Here is a 14,026-nt window from a genome sequence, read left to right on the forward strand (position 1 = left end):
ATAACTAAGAGCTGGCTTATATCAGACAACAATGAGTCCGTGCATGCATTTTAGTATGCAAGTGAATGTTTTGGATAATTTTATTATCAGACTACACATATGAGACAAAATCAGCTGAGTCAAATTGCAAGCTGCATTGAGGTACTCTAGGTTTAGACGGTATGATCTCAACTGAATTTAGCTCCCTTTGACTCCCACTGATCACGTTTATTCAACCCCTATACATTTAATATCTCAACTTATGCCAAATCCTTCAGCTGTCTTTGTTTTTTGGACTGGTTTGGTTATTGTTTCACAGAATAACCTATTTTCTTTTTCTGAGTTTACAAGCTGTATCTTCAACCAGCTATTCTCCTTACACAAGCACTTTGTGTTCATAATTGTCTGGGTGTTGTCAAGTTTTAAACTCTGCATCTGGATCTACACCCGAGTAGAACTTAAAAAACCCTGTGTTGAGTAGTGGGTTTTATAAAAGGGCTGAATTCTTGATCTCTTTGTTTGTTAATCGCAGGCGTGTAGAGGGAAACTGCATCCAAATATGTTTTGCACTTTATTTCTCTTTCAAAACAAACCGTTTTAAACAGAGATAATGATGCTGTGTTTAAAACACATGGCTAGAATTATTTCTTGTATTTTTACTAATTTTGTTGCTCATTTGTTATTCCATACTTGTGCAAAATTTAATTTGAAAATTAGAGACTTTCTTTTTTGTTACTATTTAAATTATCAAGCATTAGAGCTTGATTATAGTGTTTTCTTTTTGGATCAAAAGGGAGCTTTTATCATAACCATTAGCCTTTCAGTAAAGTGTTTCCTTAAATAACAATGTCCTGTAACAGGCCAGCAGACATGTGAAATGGTGTACAACTCTGCTGAGCAACACGATCAGTAAGATCTGCATTGCAACCTGTGAAAATAGAAATAATTGAAGTATTAAATGCAGTTTGAAAGTCAGTTCTGCTGTGATGCATCGATAATTCTGCAGCACAACTGTCACCCTCCATCTGCTCTGCATCTTGTTGCTTTGTGGTAGTACTAAAAAAAGCATCAAAAGTGTGTTGACACAATCAAGGGAATGAATCAGCAGTGAAGCTGAACTTGTTCTTGGAAGCTCTGATAATGGTGAAAATAAAGTATCTAAGCAAAGTTGAAGCAGTGCAGAAGTCATGATTTAATTCAATTAATGGAATTACATTTACAATGGATATAAACTTTCATGTATATATGAAGGCATTTTTCCCTCTTTATGTGAAACAGGTCTTTAAATGTGAACCTTTGCCTCATTATAATGAAGCTGGGTGGATGGAACAATGTTTTTTTTTTTTCAAATGACATACGGTATAAGTTGTGGCCTTCTCGTGTTACAGTACAAGTTTATTGTGATTCATAAATACTTGCAGCACACTTGTGAATAGTCTAAGAAAAGAAAATGGCGCATGCTTTTAAACCTAGTATCCAACTGCTTTTAAACATGATATTCAAGATACAATAATTTGTGAATCATTCAGTGTGTTAACTACAGTACACTGCAGATAAACATTTGAAAGGATTTTAACAGGACATAACATTTTGAAGAAAGTGCAAAAACTGCAGTGAGACATTACAACAAGATGCAGCCCTGAATAAACTCTTAAAGAATGTGTTAGTATATTAGTTGTCAAGTAAGATACATTAAAATGACAAATGTCAGTTACAAAGAGACTTAAAATTAAAACAGAAAAGACCTTACAAAGATGATGTTTCACAGTGCTGGTTTCTTCAGATAATCAAAAATGATCAATATAGTTAATGTGGTCCACGATTATAAAATAAAAAGGTATTTACAAACCACATCTGGTTAGCTACATGCTACATTGTCAAAAGCAGCAAAAGGCACTTGTGTGCATGTGTGCGTCTACAACTGCACAGAACGTTTCCCTTTGGCACAACCACGCCATGCGTAAGAAACGGCCCCTAAGGCAGATGTGCACACCTTTGTCAGACTAAAAACAAAAAAGCCCCCACCCTACTATTATTAAAGGATCCCTCATTTAAAAAGCGGTCAGGGGTCTTGAACCAGCTCATATCTATATGTGTGGGTCAAGGCCTCATTATTAATGTGTTCAACTAAGACATACCGTACTTGTTATTGCAATTGTGCATTGCAGTAGTCCCTGTTCCCTAAGCAGTGGTCCCCATTCTTGTGGCATATTGTGCAAACTAGTCCCTCTTATTTTACTATTCCACAACTCAATATTTAAGTCCCTGATTACATCCACACATGAAACAATTGATATGCCCATTAACAACTGTGGAAGATGTTGCACACCTTCCTGAGTTTCCCCAAACATCAACAGCTCTGCAGGACTACAATAAGCTTTCAAAACTTTTCATAACCTCTAGAAATTACTCATACCACCTAACTTAAAACAAATAATACTAATCCTTATTTTGCAAATTCACAATATATTAGGACATAAATGACCCTCCTTTAAACTTTTAGGACGTGGCTTTTTGATTGGACGATGCACACGGAGTGGTTCCTGGAGGTCGACTTGAGGCCTTCTTGCGTTTTTTAAGCTTTCTAAGCAGCTCTTTGACTCAGCGAGGGGATTTTCTTGTGGAAGAAAGCTTCAACGTGTGGCCATATCTTGTTTGTTTCCGTCCCCGAGAAGGTCTCTAGTACACCTTTACTTCTGTAGGGCAACAAGATAAAAAAAAAACAACAGAAAATTAATTTTCTGCAAACTTTACATGAAAAGTTATACATTTTTCTTATGTATTTATTGATTTGGTAAATCTTTAAATATGCGGTAATGAGAAGTGTGATCTGCACTGTCAGCTCCCATAAGTCCTCCTGGAGTGGGTTTCTTAAGCAGTATTAGAGATCAGGGTTTAATAGTTGTGACCTTCTACCTACATTTAAGCATTTGAAGCCGATAATACTTTAATGCTGATACATGTCCCATTCCCAAAGGAAGCAGTTTTGTGTTACATGTGTAAAAATAAGTATTAATCAGAAACAAAAAAACAAAAAAGCTTCATATAGTGACATTAGATACATGCTTAAAACAACCATTAGCACCATTTAATTAATTTCAATTAGTTCATGCAGTAGAATAAAGAATACAGACTCAAGGGACTCATTGCCTTTTTCTTCCATGCTGTTGTGAAGAACCTTAAAATCCCTCTTTAAACAGTTAAAGTCTTATCAATAGGTCTGGGCAGATTGTAAATACATAAATAAAATGAATGCAAGACGTTTAGAGAGCAGTGCAAGAATCTTCTGGATGGCCACAAGAAACATGAAAAGACGGTTGGGTACCTGTAGTACTCTAATACCGGTTCTGTCTGGTTTTCATAGGCTTTCAACCTCCGTGTGACCGTCTCTGGTCTGTCATCGTCCCTCTGCACCAGAGCATCCCCCGTCACATCATCAATACCCTGCACACAGAACATGCAGACATGTTGATGTTGAGTTCTTATGTTTAAATATGTTTGCTGAAATCTTCAAGTGGGTGTTTATTCATTCTTGTTCATACCTGCTAAATAATAAGCTGAAAAATGTAACCTCCAACCCAAGGGATGGGCGGTATGGACTAAAAAATGTATCACGATAATTTCTGGCATTTATCCCGATAACGATAAAAATTACGATTTAAAAAAAAAAAAAAAAAAAAAAAAAATACCAATTCAACTCCATCTTTGTAAATATAAATCTATCTCGCTCTCAGATCCGCCATGTTTGTTACACAAAAACGTCATCAACGGGAGTTTATCTTCCTTCCTTCCTTCCTTCTTTCTTTTCTCCCTTCCTTTTCTCCCTTCCTTCCTTCCTTCCTTCCTTCCTTCCTTCCTTCTTTTCTTCCTTCCTTCCTTTTCTCCCATCCTTCCTTCCTTCCTTCTTTTCTTCCTTCCTTCCTCCCTCCCTTCCTTCCTTCTTTCTTTTCTTCCTTCCTTCCTTCCTTCCTTCTTCCTTTTCTCCCTTCCTTTTCTCCCTTCCTTCCTTCTTTCTTTTCTCCCTTCCTTCCTTCCTTCCTTCTTTTCTCCCTTCCTTCCTTCTTTTCTCCCTTCCTTCCTTCCTTCACGTACGTTGTGTGTCGATTTAACGCAGAACCATAAATCAACTTTACACAAAATCATCAACGGGAATTTATCGTTTTTACCGTGAGATGACAAATTCTTATTGTGGGGAATTTTTTTGACGGTTTATCGTGAACGGTAAAATATCGCCCATTCCTACTCTAACCTTGAAAAACGTGTTTATTATACTATAATACACTGATAGGGCCAATAATAACAATGACTACATGGATTTAACAAAACAAAATAGGTAAAAGCTTCCAATTTGAAAAGTAAGGCACTGGCAGCAAATGATTTTTCTCTTACTGAGGCACTGGCGGTTGCTCTAGGATGTACCTGCATCTTGCCTGGTGACAACTGAGACTCAACAGGAGTAAACAAGATATGGAAAATAAATGAATGCAGGAATAATTCAGTGAGTAGTTTCTCCTCCCATGTCAGAAGACACACCCTGTGATCTGGAAAATGTGTTTCTCTGTTCAGAAGGGTCAAATTATTGGTCCCTGTCAAACAAACAAAGTTATTAAGACTTCCTAACCACTAAAACCAAGTTAAAAAGTGTCCAACACATTATTAAACCTAGAAGGAATGTGTGGAAACCTAATCTCGGAGGAAGCACTGTGGTTGGAAAAAAAAGTCCAGGTTTACCGTGCTGCAAAATGAAGGGAGCCTGTGAGGGCGGTGCTTTAATCTGGGGTTTTTTCAGTTGATTAGGTTTAGTTTCAGCAAATTTATGTGTGGAAAGAAAAACAAGAGCTGCATCTGATTACTGACAGGTCAAATCTTTTCTTCCCTGATGGCACAATGATATTCAAAGATACTGCTTGAGTCAAAGTGTAAAAAATGGGTTGAGGGAGTATGACGTGTCATTTTCACACAAAGATTTGCCACCAAGACTGTTACCTCACTGAGAAATTTTGGAACATATTGAAGACTTTATACAATGATTTGATTGTCCCACTATTAATACAAGATCTTGTGAAAAATGAATGCAACTCTGGACTAAAATAAATGTGACATTGTACAATATTATGAAAATGATGCCATGGCAAACATCATGATCAAAAGTAAAAAGGTGATACTGTCTGACGGTTCCGAAATCTTGACCCTCAAGACTTCTGAACTAAATTAAAGGGGGAAAAAAGATAGAAAAAAAACAACAGCCACTAGTTATATCCATTCTTGGCACCAATGTACTGTTTGTATAATGGAGCCAAAACAGGCAGAAATGTAGACGGTTCAAGATAGTGGAGCGGCTAAGAGTGGATTTTAGGCAGAATCGTGCATTTGGTGATACAAGCATGAAAATTGGCATGAGCAGTCTCCATGGGTCACTTGACAAGAAAATTGGTCGGGCCACTTGAAATTTCAAGTTGGCGGCCATTTTTCAAGATGGCCGCCACCTTGGTCGATCAATTAAGTGATGTAATTGTTTGGTTGGTGATATAGACATGAAAATTGGCATGAGCAGTCTCCATGGGTCACTTGACAAGAAAATTGTCCGGGCCACTTGAAATTTCAAGTTGGCGGCCATTTTTCAAGATGGCCGCCACCTTGGTTGATCAATTAAGTGATGTAATTGTTTGGTTGGTGATATAGGCATGAAAATTGGCATGAGCAGTCTCCATGGGTCACTTGACCAGAAACTGCTCACAGCCACTTGAAATTTCAAGCTGGCGGCCATTTTTCAAGATGGCCGCCACCTTGGTCGATCAATTAAGTGATGTAATTGTTTGGTTGGTGATAAAGGCATGACAATTGGCATGAGCAGTCTCCATGGGTCACTTGACCAGAAACTGCTCACAGCCACTTGAAATTTCAAGATGGCAGCCATTCTTTGAGATTGCCACCTGGATTTTTAAACAATATATTTTCCCATGTTAATTTGAGGTCCTAAAAAGGCCAAGGGTGGATTTTTTACTGTATTTTGTCTAACTCCTCACCCTTTACCTGTCCGATGTGGTAAAACCTGCCAGGATTTGCCTCCTAACGGCATAGCTCTCAGGGTTCAGTGAAGTGCACAAGCTCCCTTACCACGACAAGGTAACAGTCACAAGGGAGGTTTTTTTTTTTTTTGGTTTTTTATTTATTTATTTTTTTACCTAAATGAACAGACAGTAACATTGTCAAATAAATACTAAGGAATGGAGAAACAAAAACGAAGATTATTAAAATGGCCAGCTTTGGTGCTGAATGGATAGCGCTCCAAAAAATAATTGAACAATTATTTACTGAATGGCAATATGGGCAGATCTAGAGGCAACAGCAGCTCTGACTGACCGTGGAACCATAATAAACTAAAAATAAACCTTCACAAATAAAAGGTAGAGGTGCTGACATTACAAAGTATCTCCTCAACTAAAAATATATCTCACTGGTAATTAGCCAGTGGAAAAAAATACTAAAGAACTAAACTAAAAATGCGATTAACTGGTAAAACTGCAGACAAACTGATGTGGCCATGGGGAGCCGAGCCATAGGTCTACACCTGAAAACACAGGTGCCAAGGGGGAGTAACCCTGGCAAAAAGAATATGCAAATAGGATCTAGCAGGGGCAACTACACAGACATGTACAAGTGAGTCCATATCTGAAGCACTTACACCTTCCAGTACATGCCTTGGTGCACCCGCATTTGGTCAACTCCCAACAACTCTCTGCAATAGGTGGAAAAGGAGTCCAAAAGATTTTCCATTCCTCATCTTGTTTTATCCATCCCCAGTCAGATGGGCTTGGCATTTGTGGTTGTCGCTTTAATGCCTGTCCCCACACGTATCCAGCCTCATAAGATGCACGTTTGGCATGCTCTTTGAGTGCTGCTTGAGTTGGTGGGATCAGGTCGTATGGTCTTTGCTTTCTGGCAAAGAGATCAAGCCTCGCCTCATTCACAGTTGTGACATCGCTGGATCTGTCATACATTAGCACAACAAATCTCTCCAAAGCTTGCAGGTCGCTGTCATCCACTGCAGAGGGTTCTGTTTTGCAAGAGCATAGAGTGGCTGGTCAGCAGTTATGACAGGCGTTTGTCTTGGATTAAGGAATGCCGCTGTATCACTAACTTTGTCCATGACATGCTTTACTGTTGCAACAGAGTGGGCTTGGTCTCGGAGGAGGGGAAGCAGTGATGTAATGCTGACTTTAAAATCAAGGCTCCTCCGTTGGGATGCATGGTGGGCTGACCATGTTATATTGGCAGAAGCATCGACTGCTTGGGTTAGGCTAACTTTCTCCAGCCAGTCAAACTCGGGTGCCGAGTTTCTGTTGAATACAGTGAGGTCTGGTAAAGGTAGGTTGGCTACAGGCTGGGGCTCTGGGTTTTTCTTTCTGAAGAAAGCTGGTTGGATGTTCGAGAAGGATTCAGGAATTTCAGGAACTTTGCTTGGTCTGTCATCTGAAAGTTGGAGTGGTGGCCTTATCTCACCCTCATTGTTAGGACCTGGATGTTGGAACATGGAAATACTTGTACCATGAAAGGATGTATGGGCCGTTGTTGCTGTGGGATTATGGTCAATGTTGTCCATAGCAGATGTGGTGAAGAGTCCCTTTCTCAGAATCGGTGGGCAGACAACCTCATCTACCACATACTGGTTCACCACAGATTCTCTTAGCAGTGCGGAAACCTCAAACACCCTGTCATAGGAGATGCATATCCTATTCTCATGAAGTAGGTCAATGAGTTGTCGCTTTCGTGTTTTAGCATACACCGCCATTCCAATGTAAACAGCAAATGGAGTTTCACTGTCTCTCGAGTGCCTATGGGTTGCTGCACCATCTTTGAACTTAGTTTTGCAATTGTCTAATCTCTATTCTAATTTACCCGTAATCACCAAATCAACACAAATGTACTTTTATGCCTCAGTGTTAGAGGTTTTTTTCATGGCATAAAATTGTTTTGGCATCATCCAAAACTTAAAAAATAATGACTCTAAGTCCTCTTTACTGAAAAAAAAATGTATATGGGAAAATTGATCTTTTGAGGATCCAGTGGCGGCTCACGGCAGTTTCCATGCTTGTATTTGCCTAAATGCTCCAATAAGGTGGCGGCCATCTTGAAAAAATGTCCGCCATCTTGAAATCCCAATTGGCTGTGAGCAGTTTCTTGTCAGGGGAACAATGAGACCGCTCATGCCAATTCTCATGCTTGTATAACCAACTTTACATCACTTAACTGCTCCACTAAGGTGGTGGCCATCTTGAAAAATGGCTGCCATCAAGTGGCTGGTAGCATTTTATTGATAAGTGACTCATGGAGACTGCTCATGCCAATTTTCATGCCTATATCACCAACCAAACAATTACATCACTTAATTGATCGACCAAGGTGGCGGCCATCTTGAAAAATGGCCGCCAACTTGAAATTTCAAGTGGCCCGGACAATTTTCTTGTCAAGTGACCCATGGAGACTGCTCATGCCAATTTTCATGTCTATATCACCAACCAAACCATTACATCACTTAATTGATCGACCAAGGTGGCGGCCATCTTGAAAAATGGCCGCCAACTTGAAATTTTAAGTGGCCCGACCAATTTTCTTGTCAAGTGACCCATGGAGACTGCTCATGCCAATTTTCATGCTTGTATCACCAAATGCACGATTATGTGACTTATCTGCTCCGCTAAGAGATCTAACACTGACTTTTGAAAAAAAAAAAATGGAATGAAATTAATAATTTACATAAAGCAAAGTGTCTGTGACATGATGATCATTTCTGTTGGTACATGACAGCTGCGTAGGAGTTTTGGAGCTTTGAATCCCTCCATTTCTCTGACATTGCCCCTTGACTAAATGGGCCAGGAGAAATTAACCGATCTGAATGATTACCTACAAATTGTTCACCAGACTGAGAAGGAAATCTATCAACATGCACAAGAGAAGAACATGGGCTGTGAATCTGTCATTAAATTCAAAAATATTTAGAAATATTTGCTTTTTACATGATCAGATTAAGTTGCCATGCTGAAATACTTGGTCCCCTCATCAACGCTTGCAGCAACAATTCATTCTCATTTCTTGGGGTCAACACTCTGTTCAGAGATCAGCAGTCTTTCAATCTGATGGGAGTCATTGTGGGTAAATCCATAGGGATTTTTTTTTCAGAAATATCAAAAATGTATTTAAGAAAATGTCTTTTAAGTTTTACTGCCATTTTTCAACACAAAATAAAGCAAGTTAACAAACACAAATAGGTAATTGATGCTATATTTACAGGAACTTTCGGTGGGTTGAAATCTGTATTGTAGACTCGGCCACTTGGAATGTGAGTCCAACGAGAGGTCAGCCTTTCTTTGATGGTCTGGAAAGGTACATTGAGGTTGATGACTGTATCCACAACATAAACTTGATCAAGTGCCTCTGCCTGGGACACTGTACGAGGAAATCCTTGAGAAAATACAGAGATAAACAGAGGAAAATCAGAGGGAACACATATTGGGTGTGACAAATGCTATCATGAAAGAGAACAAATGAAGTTAAAGTCAGCACTCGTTTGAGTGGCTTATCTATCACTGGAAAACAAACTGTGAATGGCTGTTCTCACACATGTTGTGAGACCTTGGACAGGCAATGCTGATAGGATGTTCTTCTGCCAGTGAAATGAAAATGCTGACACAAAGTTGTGAAGGTCCTACCGTCGAGCAGCCAGCCGCCGTGGTCTATTGTTCTCAGGTCATTCAGGATGAGTCGAGATATGATTCCATCAGGTACCAGCTGACCCTGATCAATACAGGACTTCATCAACAAGCCCAGCTCTGGAGCACACACAAAAACAGAGGCAGGAAGAAAGGGGTTATTCATGAGTTATTTTACTTCTCAAGTATTTCTTCTTACCTAAATAATCTCAAACCTTCTGAAAGCAACACCTGCTTGTCAAAAAGAGACAATGACATTGGTTTTCTCCAAAAATACAAAATCAAAAAGGTACAACTTTTCTTAAACCTTACTTAAACATTGTGAGTTTCAGATTGCATAAATAGACCCAAAGTCACGGAATTGTAATTTAGATTCATTAATACTGTATATGCACGCCTGTTAAAAAGAAAGCACATCCAAGACTCTATTTCATACAATTAGGTGAATAATACCTCAGATGAGCAATAAAATATGACACTGCAATTATGTAATGAACAAAAACTAAACAAAATATAGAAGCGCCATGTGAAAGACTAAGTAAACCTTGACTGCTTCAGATTTTTAGGATTTTAGAGGGTAAATAGTAGAAAACCTTCAAGGCAGGTGCTAATCTTCCCAGGAGTTTAGTCCATTGTCAGACCTTTCAGCACTCAGGGAAAGTGCAACAGACTGGACAAGTACGGCTTGTTTGTAAGTGTTACCAGGAGAAAGTCTCGTCTCTCTAAAACCACCATGACAACATGGCATAGGTCAGCAGAGCTGCATCTGGACAGATGAAACCATTGTGGTCATAATGCATGACACAACTATTGTGAAAACCAAAAGCAGTATATCAGCACAAAAAGCTCAAACCAACTCAGAAGCACGGTGGTGGAAGGCTGATGATCTGGACTTGTTTTGCAGCTGCAGGATCTGGGAACCTCACAGTCATTAAATTGGCCACAAAGTCCTCTGTATAACCAAATCAAATGTGAAAGGATTTGTCTGGCAGCTGAAGCTCTGCTGCAATGTGTTCACACAACAAGACATCAGGGTCAAAAGAATCAAGATGTTGCCGTTGTCCCATGTTATCCAAAATGCTGTGATGGGACTTTAAGTTAAATAATGCCCACAAAACCCCCTTGATTTGTGAGAAAAATGGTAACAGCATACAGAACATTGTGACTTGAAGTCATTGCTGCTGAAGGTGGTTCGACAAGCTACTGAATCATGACTTTGTTCTTTATTGGGGGTTTAATCCTCTTATTTTAAGGCCTGGAAGGAAATAGAAGATTTTTTTCTGGATACATAAAATCTTTCACACAGCTGCACATCAAAAGCCTATGAATAAAACCCTCTCTAACTGAGAATAATTGTCTGTTAATAAACTGACTGATAAACTGACTTCCTCTCTATACATCAAGCATTTCTAAAGTGAACAAGCTCCTCTGTAATTTTCAAGAATAAAACTATAGGAAAATGAGCAGATGTTTCCTCAGTTTGTCCTGTGATTAGGAAATAGTAGTAAAAAAGAACAGTGAATTTCAAGTTAAGAAACCAAGAAAACTGCTTGTAGGTCTGTAAGGAAGATGTAACAAAATCCCTGTCTGGTTGCTAATGATCTTCAGGAAACTGAAACGGACACCTGCAATAACACTCTGTTGTCATGGAAACTTGGATTGTGGACTGACAAAGTTGAAAAATAAATCTAAAGATTACTATGACCATGAGGAAATGCAGTATATGCCTGTTGTGAAAAATGCAGACCACCATGAAAAGAACCCCTTACATCTGTTTGGCATGGAGGGAGAACAATCATACTTGATTCAATGTATCAAAGAAGTGACTTTTACATTATGAATCAGGGTTAATTGTAGAAAATGTATATTATCTTGCACAAAACAGACAGCAAAAAAATATGATGACACAATTTGAATTGTTTAACTACAAAAGCACTTGATGAACAGTTCAAAGCGATAAAGTACTGTACATTCAGGAAATTTGGAACATCCGACTCGTCTTGCTCCATCACTTCCACTTAGGCCCAAATGGTCAGAGTTCATCTGACAGAAGGAAGTTCCTGAAACCACCTGACTCTGTTAATATATCGTCTAGACTAGAGCAAACTTATATAGTGACAGAGACCTGAGTAAAGCTTGCTGTGACAGTATAAACATTTGAATAGGCAACCAATTTCTTTTAGATTAGACAAAGTCTGTGGATCGGTGAGAATTGAGCGTGAAAAAGGCATAGCTTCAACAAAAAGGTTGGGGGAAAAGATATATGGAGAAGGTTACTACTGAGAAAAAGAACCAAAATGCAAATCTGCAACTGCAGTCAAATCAGACTGGTCAGGGAAAATGTTTTAAATAAAAACACAGTCAGCGATAATCAATACTACACTGATTGAACACATAGAGGAACTGCTCAGCTACCACCATACAAGGATTAGGTCAAACAGAGGAAACAGAAAAGGTCTGCACAGTCACAGACACTTTGCATAAGACCTACTTCAGATGCACTCTTGCCCTCTAACTTTACTAGCCCATTTACAACTGTTACACATTTTTATCAGCACTCTTCCTCACAAGGAACAAAAGCTCCCAGCTGCAGTTATCTTTACGGCCTGCTTTATCTATATCCAAGGTGATATTGGTAGGTTGCCTTGTATAGTTTATGTAACGAAAATGTTTGGAGTATCCACATAAAAGAGAGACCTTCTTTAACCCTCAAAACTGTGTGTCCAGCTCAACTGTTTCTCTGTCTCCCAGCGAGATAAGAAATTCACTATTGAAGGAGTGGTACTCTTATCACTACAGTCCAGAGGACAAGCCTTATTAGAATACGTTTTCTTTATTTTGATCTTTATTCATCTTGAACAAAACAAAAAAACACACCATGCATCAACAACAATAATAAAGCACAACCAGTTTTGTTCAAGAAGGGACAAGAAGAAGCAAATGCTTATCTAGTCCGGCCCCTTCTTGCAATATAAGAATATCCGATATATAAAAGAATAATAATAGCAATAACGATAATAATAATAATAACAATAATACATATATACAGTATATACCCTTTTTCTTGACATATAAAAGTATATCAATATAAAAGTAATTAAAAGACAAGTGAGTCAATAATAAAAGTAGCTAAAACGAAAGGCATCAAGCACAGTAGAGAAGAAAAAAAGTCAATGAAAAAAAAAACAATCACCATAATAAAAGTAGCTAAAAAAGAGAGAAAAGCATCATGCACAGAAGAAAAAAAAGACAATGAAAAAAATAAAATAAAAAATCATGGTCATTATAACATCAAATGTTGGTAGTTCAGTATGAGAATCTGCTTATAGCAGCGTTTGAATAGCCTGATGTTCTTGCAGACCTTCACACTTTCATCAAGATTGTTCCAGAGTGTTATACCATACACTGAAATGCACATCTTTTTCAATGTAGTATTATTTCTAGACACTGTAAAACAAGAATATATTTCTTGTAAGATAAAAAATAAAAGACCAAAGAATATTTTTAAGTTTATATGTTTTGCACGTCTCCTCGTTTGCATCTGTCTAGTCATTTATTTTTGTGAAAATAGGACACACTGTCTCACCCGTCTTTTCCTTAATGTTGCTTCTTAACAGGTCCCCACTGGAGATGTGATTCAGTCCAAAAGTTTTGGTAATGCGCGCAGACACCGTCCCTTTCCCGGATCCTGGGGGTCCCATAATAACAGCACGGATAACTCTTTGCAGAACCATTTCCAACCCGGATATGGCTTCAACTTTAATACCCTATTTAACAGCAGAAATATACCCAGGCTTCAGAGAAGCCTCGTCTCTGGATGTTCAGGTGAAGTGACCGGAACGAAGCACGTACAGACAGCCTTTACTCGGGCTACGCAACAAAGAGTGGGCCAGTCTGTTCCTCCTTCCTTGAAGGAAGAGGAGGAGGAAGGAGGAGGAGAAAAGAGATGAGTGCGGCCACAGAGCTTCAGCAGGCTTTAGCCTCTCAGATTCAGACGAAGTCCTCCACACAAGACGACGCACATCCCACAAAAATTAGCTCCTTTCTGACCTATTAAGAAATGTGCTCGCCTGCATCCCCGTTTATGCTTTGCAGGCGATGCTTTTATGGTGTTATGCGGTTACGCAACTGTTCCGCTGGCGGATAAAAAGCGTATTGGCAAAGGTTGCTGATTAATCCCTTCCGAGCAGCTCAGCCAGTCCCTTGATGCTCGATTATATCAAAACTATTTCAACTGATGACTACTTGAAAACAATTTAAATTACGTTTGTAAAGCTTGCTGATTTATAAATGACTTTAATCCCGCATACAATGCTCTAAGATTCTACTTAATGCTG

At 38.9% G+C, this 14,026-nt stretch overlaps 1 protein-coding gene across 1 annotated transcript; it reads right to left on the reverse strand.

The window, feature by feature from the left end:
- Positions 1–1,147: 1,147 nt before the first annotated feature.
- On the reverse strand, positions 1,148–13,710 carry ak3 (adenylate kinase 3). Its single transcript, XM_061734305.1, has 5 exons — positions 13,276–13,710; positions 9,690–9,809; positions 9,269–9,441; positions 3,305–3,423; positions 1,148–2,675 (listed from the first exon to the last, which is right to left on the reverse strand). The coding sequence occupies exons 1-5, from the start codon at positions 13,421–13,423 to the stop codon at positions 2,564–2,566; spliced, it is 672 nt and encodes a 223-aa protein (XP_061590289.1). The 5' UTR covers positions 13,424–13,710; the 3' UTR covers positions 1,148–2,563.
- Between the last annotated feature and the right edge of the window lie 316 nt (positions 13,711–14,026).

This window comes from Cololabis saira, chromosome 11 (genome assembly GCF_033807715.1).
Source record: "Cololabis saira isolate AMF1-May2022 chromosome 11, fColSai1.1, whole genome shotgun sequence".
NCBI lineage: Eukaryota > Metazoa > Chordata > Actinopteri > Beloniformes > Belonidae > Cololabis > Cololabis saira.

Coding starts and splice junctions, on each gene's coding strand:
- ak3 (XM_061734305.1), bottom strand. CDS start 13,423: ATGGTTCTGCAAAGAGTTATCCGTGCTGTTATTATGGGACCCCCAGGA. Junction 9,442..9,689: donor CGGCGGCTGGCTGCTCGACG/GTAGGACCTTCA, acceptor TATTTTCTCAAG/GATTTCCTCGTACAGTGTCC. Junction 2,676..3,304: donor CCGGTATTAGAGTACTACAG/GTACCCAACCGT, acceptor GTTGCCCTACAG/AAGTAAAGGTGTACTAGAGA.